This window comes from Lycium ferocissimum, chromosome 9, assembly GCF_029784015.1.
Source record: "Lycium ferocissimum isolate CSIRO_LF1 chromosome 9, AGI_CSIRO_Lferr_CH_V1, whole genome shotgun sequence".
Taxonomy (NCBI): Eukaryota; Viridiplantae; Streptophyta; class Magnoliopsida; order Solanales; family Solanaceae; genus Lycium; species Lycium ferocissimum.
In genome coordinates, this window is record NC_081350.1 from 28,240,132 (window position 1) to 28,247,379 (window position 7,248).

Sequence of the window (7,248 nt, forward strand, 5' to 3'; positions counted from 1 at the left end):
TTGTTTCCCATCCGTTATCCGATACCCTCATTAGGGCTCGACAATCTGAATTCTTGTCGGCTAGTCCCACATTGGGGGCTAAGCACTCCCTAACAAGGATGACTCCATATGTAAGGGGCTCGAACTCGAGACCTCTTGATTACTAATAGAGTAATACCGGCCATTACACTATAACCCTTGTTGGTTGTAACGTATCCTTTTAGTCCTTTCCATTGTAAATTTAAAAAAATTAAAGGGGAACCCGGATAACATTATTTTCTTCTTTTCATCTTGTAATTTTTGTTCATAGGTCTACATTTTTTTCAGCTCCTTCACCGGTGTTTCTTTTTATTTCACTTTACGGAAAGTGGTAAGCGTGTTACAATGCCTAGGAATAAACGGGGCCCCACTATATACTTATTTCTCTTTCGTCAAACATACAGTGAGAGCATCGTACAATTTCCAAGGAAAAGATAGATAGTACTACTAGTCAAAAAGAAGAAGAAAAAGAGATACTCCCTTTCTCTCTCTAATGGTTAATCGCTAAGACAGGAGTAGTACAACAATATCTATGAGATCTCTTTTTTTTTTTTTTTTTTTTTTTCTGCCAGCTTTCCTCTTTTATAAGGAGAATTTAAGTTATATACATATCGATCTAAATAATTCTTTATTAGACCAATCAAATGATATCTATATATAAACCTCATTAAAATGTGAAATTTAATCTTAAAAATGAAATATAATATCTGCTCAATAAGCACAAATGACGAGATGATACAAAGAATTCTTACGCCGACAATGCATACTATAACTTAAACTCATAATATAATGCTTCTATATGATTGATTGGAGGTCACAAGAATGAAAGGAAAAGGTCATAACTTTTCTACTCCTCTCCTTTTGTTGCTTACTTTCTCGTCTCCTTTTCTTTTGGTAGCTCTCTTATATGAGCCCGTTTGGATGCTTTATAGGCTTTAAATTGTCGTTTATATAAGTTTTAAAAAAATAAGTTGGGGTAGTCCAACTTATTTTTTTGGCTTATAAGCTGTTTTCACTTTATAAGTCGCTTTAGATAAACTAAGTTAAATGGGTCAATTATTTTTTTGAGCTTATTTTAAGACAAATGATTTAATTTGTCACCAAACACTCAAAAAAGCTGAAAGCAGCTTATAAGCCAACTTATAAGCCAATCCAAACGGGCTCTATATCTACCCCCCACACCTTCCCTTCATTATTTTTTTTCTGATTTTTCTCAGTAGGCACCTGATGATTCTCTCTTTCTTTCTTTCTTTTTATGTGTTAACAAAGCTCCCTTGTCATATTATAATGATTTCAAAATGAGTAGTACTAGTTTTCTGCTTTCTTGTTTTTTTTTCCCCACATTCTGAAGGCCTTACAAATGTGAACTCCAAATTAGGCATCTTTGAGCTTGTTTCTGTTATGCTTGATGAGTTCACTTCTGCATATATTATGTCACATGAAAAAAGAAAACAAATAAGGAAAGATAAAAAAGTGTGAGCCAGGAAAGGAATCAGAGGGATAAATAGACTAAGTAGAATATAATATTATATGAGGGAATACTAATCAACCACTTTCATGGACTACATTATAAAGCCTGCGCCTCCGCGCTTTGATGAGAGAGTTTATATTTTATGCTGGTACTATAAATTATGTACACAAGCAGTAATTAATTACCATCATTAATTTGTAAATTGAGAAAATAAGGCACATGAATTGCTTCAAATAAAACAATGCATCTTGGTCATAATGATGCATATTTCGTTGATTAAGCAATGATAGCTGGGGAATCCAAGTCTCTCCTGGAATTGTTTCTTCACTTTCTGGCCCTTAAATAGTATTTTGAACATGAACTGCTTTATCTTTCACAAAACCTTGGCTTCGTGCCATTTCACCAGCTCAAATTTGCATTATAATTTAGAGGAGGATCTAGAATTTAAATGTTATGGTTTTTTATGCTATTTTAATTCAATATACAATAATATAATTGGTTTACAATTAAATATTTATTAGTGAATTTCTTAATACATCTACAGGATTTGTGTAAAATTATTGTGTTGACGTGAACTGATACCTCAGAGTGTAGTCCATGATATAAACATAAATTTATCCCCATTTATTCAATGTAGTAGCATCTAATTCTTCAATTATAGAATTGGAAAAAACATTAATTAATTAAGTGCACATAACTAAAAGCACCTTGGAGGATTTTTATACAAATATTAAGTACCTCAAGAGATTTTAAGTTGACTAAATAGTCTCCTTGTTTGCCATGCAGGTGCCTGCTACAAAGACCGTTGTTGAAGAGAATAATCTTTTCCTATCAATGGACGTCATGCATGCACAAGAAGATAAAAGCAAACTCTCAGAAAAGAAAGCCATCTTTTTACTGTCATATATATAGCTTTCGCATCTTTTTCTTTACTTTACTTTACTTTCTTTAGTTCACTCATGATATCCTTTTTGTAGACTTTTTTGTGATGATAGAATTAAAAGTTCCACCCACCCATGTGAAGGCGCATTAACTACGGAAATGACTTTGAAAAGAAAAGGAGATGTTTCCAAAGAGCTCATTTTACATACTGTTAGTATAAAAAATTTACACTATCAAATTAAGTTAATTAACTATAATAACATATCGTAGCTATTTATGACAAACATGATATGATAAATAAAAAAACAAAGTAAATAACTTATTATTATAATTTATAACACATCAACTGATATATTAATAATATAAAGATTCTTTTACACAATTGACCATACAAAAATTTCCACATATGGGGCCATCACTTTTTTACTAGCTAGGGCTTAGCTTTGAGACTAAGTTTCCTAGTTATGGTTCCTCTTCCATAGTCTTATCAGAGCCCACAAAATCCAAAGAAAATAGATATGCCCATTTTTTGTCGCTTTTTCACTACTTGATATATTTTTTTTTTTTACTACTACAATAAATATAAAGTAGCGTATAGATGTTCACCTCGGAGAGTTGCTCCAAAGACCCTGAAAATCATTTTCTTGATGAATATTCCCTCTAGCTTGTTGAACTGTTAATTCAAACCTTCTTGAATATTCTTCAGTTTCGACCATCAATTCCTCTGATGTACCTCCAGAAGAACCATTATCGAATACCTCTGATTGGCCTAAAATATATTCAGAGAACAAATTAAAGAATGAAAACCAAAAAAACTAAGCACCTTAATTAAAATTTGCTTCTTGACAAATAACAATAAAAAGACAAAAGTTAACTCGTGTACCAATTAAGAACTCAAATCTCAATGTGTTTCTAGAGAAATAGTATAGTAATTTAATTATACTGTTATCCATGCTAAGCGATGAATAATTAACCTGAAGAAACTGCAGCTCTATCAGTTGTCTTCACTGTCCGGTACATCTGCAAAGATATAAATAGTAGCAAATTATAGTAAAAATGTAACCACAACAAATATAGACACTGTTTTCTGGACATTTGGGTTAGAAAATACAGTATCTGATTTCTCAGGAACACTTGTAAAGAGTTCTGTACTTTTGCATTAGAAATTAAAAGCAGCTAACACTATATTATCTATAAAAATGATTGATTTGAAATAAGAACAATCAGGTTTTGTAGTTTAATAAGAACAAGTATATGTACGGATACACATTCTACAAGAAAATATACGTATGATGAAAACAAACAAATAAATGTCAAGTGAAAAGAACAAGTCCACAGAAAAGGTTTCTCATAGTACAATAATATAGAGACACTAGCTTGATAGATACAGTTTTAGAGATCGTTAATTTGTAGAGAAATGATGAACACCTTTCTGCACGAACCCCATGTAATGTGGAATTCATGTATGTATATATGTACCACATTTCTCATACATGAACGCTTGCACAATGCACAAATAGGTTTAATGCATAGGCAGCCCCCTAAACTTGTTCCTTTTTTTCATTTTGGCACATCAACTAAGTGTTGTTCCTATTAAACTCCTGAACTCGTCTAAATTGTGTTAATGAAGGTGAAGTAATAATTTAGATGTGTGGTAAGTTATTATTTAGATCATGGATGTGTCGGTTTCTGCAGGTTCTGCTCTTCCATTGCTAGCTTAATTAAAAGCTTACTCTTTTTTCCCCTCTCAATTGCTGCTAATCTTAGCTAAAAGATGGCATAATTAAATTAGAATGTATATTAGCATGTTGCTACATTGAAGATAGAATACTATGTAAGTCAGATTGTGTTTGATAGACACACTTGAAGACAAGTTCAGGAGTTCAATAGGAATAACACTTAGTTAAGGTTCCAAAATAGAAAAAAGAGACAAATTCGGGGGCTGCATATGCATTACATTGATGCTATTACAAAGGACCATTGGTTAATAAACAGTCTGTGTTGTTAACAATTCATAAAGTTGGAGATATTATTGAGATATGATCACACAGAGTTATGTACTTTCTTTCTGTAAAAATACAAAGAAGAAATAAAAAATAAAAGCAACTTACAGGTGGCTCAAAATACTAGTACTATTAGTAGTAAAGCATTAATACTGTAAATATTATTTACACAGTCAGCTATATATAAGTTAAGTGATATAGTTTGACCGGCCAGTGCAAAGTTTAAGAAAAAAAAAAAACTTTTGAAACTTATAATCTTAAAACATACTATAATATTTGTGTGGCAATAAGACGTTTGAAACTTATGGTCTTAAATATGCTATAATATTGTGCGATAATAAAACTTTTAAAGCTTGTGGTCTTAAATATGCTATAATATTTGTGTGGCAATAAAACTTTCAAGACTTTGTGATCTTAAATATGCTATAACATTTGTATAACTATAAAAATTTCTAATTAAGAGTAACAATTAGAAGTCTTAAGCTAAGTTATTTCCGAATATGTAAATGTGTTCAAATAAAGAAATAGTATCACATACTTAATTAAATTCAAAATTAACGAGTAACAATTATGTTGACTTAACTACCTTACCCCCACGCCCACCCCCACCCACCCCCGCCCCTAGTCTCGGCCATCAAGAAGAACCCCAAAATTGACTCTTTTCAATTCCTTGAGGCTCTGTGTCTGTCTTGTTTTCCTTATCTACCTGATATAATTATTGAAGAATCATTATATGGAGACTTTTTCTTCTCTCTCCTGTAATTGAACTGATTGTTTTCTTTTTCTTTGCTTTTTACAAGTACTATTCCTTTCATTACATGAATGGATATTTGGTTCTCCCATGTAAAAATGGCAAAAGAAAAAAGGAAAATAAACTGCATAATTGCCTCGCAGAACCTTCAGTTCAAAGAATTTGAGTGCCCAATAAAGAACAAGGAAAGAAATATGCATAGGAGAAAGATAGCATTGGAATTTGCAATAATGTATATGTAGAATCAAAACCCGTTCTTCTAAAATCATTTCCTCAAAACTTCTTGTAGTTTAGTTAATGAAACGCATAGAGAGAAGGATGAAAAAAACTACTTCAAAGAGATGTATACTATTGAGCAATCCAGTAAAAGGATCTAAATAAAGATTACCTGTAAATGGGATTTGACATGTGCTAGGGTGAGATCTTTCACATCCATAAGCTCAAGAACTGATTTTGGTGTTGCTCCTAAATACCGAGAAAAAATCAAATCGATTTAACTTCATATATACTACTTACTCCATTATTTTGCATAGTTGACACTGAATCTTAATTAAGTACAACTAAAATTATTCAGCCTTCCTTCTCTTTTCAAGGCATATCAAGTACTTTCTCATCGTGAATATCTGAACTGATTTAAATACCCGTTGTAAATAATCTAAGAAACATGACATATATAGGAACTACTAAAGGTTATAAACAAGAACAACTACTACTAAAAATGAGTTTTCATGGCAGTTTTTTGACGCCCTGATTCGTATAATAAGAAAACTGAATTATCAAATTAAAAATAAAATAAGGAGAAAGAAGCCTACTTTCATGGCCACCCAAGAGCTCAACAGCATGAACAAAACGAGCATGGAGAGTACTTGTCCATCGCATCCTTCGAGCCCTTGTGCTTCGCTTGCCCGGAAATCTTGACAAAAATCTTGATCTCAAAAACCCACCTTGTTGATGAAAATTAGCCCTACTAGAAGCACAAGAATTACTTATGTTCTTATTACTATTGTTCATAGAACAAGGAGAAGAAGGTATAGGAAATGTAGTAGTAGCACCAATAGTACTAACATCAAAGGGCTTTTGAGAAAATATGTTTTGATGGTACACTGGAATTCCCCTTATGGGTTTCTCCAAGAAACAAAGCTCCGGGCTTATCCCTTGATTTTGGTGTAAAATGTAATTTTGGAGATGGTGTAAATGATGGACAGAGTTAGGGTTAGAAGAATAATTAGTTCTTGATGGATTATTTGACAAAGAAAGCTCAAAACAAGAAGAAGTATTATTTGTTGATTCCCTAGCTCTTTTCCAAAACCCCAAATCCATATTCTCATCTTCACTACTACTACTTGTTTTCCTCTTCCAATTAGTTGATGAAGGGTTGATGTTTGGTGGGCCAATTTTTAGGGACAAGTCTGGTTGTGCTGGGAATAGTTCCATTTCCATCCTTGTTAATTTTCAAAGGAAAATTAATTATAACCTTAGCATATAGCCAGATTTAAATTTTTCTTCATCCCTTTTTCTCCTTCCTTCCTTGTTGCTCCAGGGCTTTTTCTTTTTCTTTATTTTCTTTCTTTTTGTTTCTTGTGTTATTTGTAGGTTACACAAAGAACCATGACATATATATTATCCTAGCAGCTGGATTTTTGAGAAAAAGAGATAGGAAGAGGGAGAGAGAAGAAGAAGAGAGAAAAATCTTGTTTTTTCCTTTGGGGTTTGAGGATCATTTGAGGGGTTGCAGGGATTTGAGATTGAGAAGAAAGAGAGAGGAGATAGAAGAAAGGACAAGGTATAATTGAAGTGAGTGGTTGTTTCTTTTGTGTGAAGTAGTATATGTTAGAAAATGACACTTGAGGGGGGCTATTGTGGGGGAAGATTTGGGGGACGTGGGGTCTCTTCCTTTGAGATGTAGGGACGCTGAGAGGAATTTAAACTTTAAACTTTATGATTCTAAATTTAGTATAATGATTTTAAGAGTTAGTTACTCGAGTTTGAATTTAATTATTGTATATATTTAATAATATTCTTAACGCATAGACGTACTTTTGGATTTTAAGATAATCATCTCAAGTGCTAGGCACAGATCTAATTTTTTTTTAAAATTTTTATATATGTAATAACTTTTTAAA

The 7,248-nt window shown here is 32.3% G+C and overlaps 1 protein-coding gene across 2 annotated transcripts; it reads right to left on the reverse strand.

Moving 5' to 3' along the window:
- Window positions 1-763: 763 nt before the first annotated feature.
- On the reverse strand, window positions 764-6,939 carry LOC132030134 (probable transcription factor KAN2). Of its 2 annotated transcripts, XM_059419632.1 has the most exons (7): window positions 5,938-6,939; window positions 5,514-5,590; window positions 3,346-3,391; window positions 2,978-3,140; window positions 2,228-2,317; window positions 1,177-1,438; window positions 764-918 (listed from the first exon to the last, which is right to left on the reverse strand). In XM_059419632.1, the coding sequence occupies exons 1-5, from the start codon at window positions 6,563-6,565 to the stop codon at window positions 2,248-2,250; spliced, it is 984 nt and encodes a 327-aa protein (XP_059275615.1). In that variant the 5' UTR covers window positions 6,566-6,939; the 3' UTR covers window positions 764-918; window positions 1,177-1,438; window positions 2,228-2,247. The 2 variants fall into 2 exon arrangements, with proteins under 2 accessions (XP_059275615.1, XP_059275617.1); XM_059419634.1 differs by lacking the exon at window positions 2,228-2,317 and having other exon boundaries at window positions 767-918; window positions 5,938-6,938.
- Window positions 6,940-7,248: the final 309 nt, after the last annotated feature.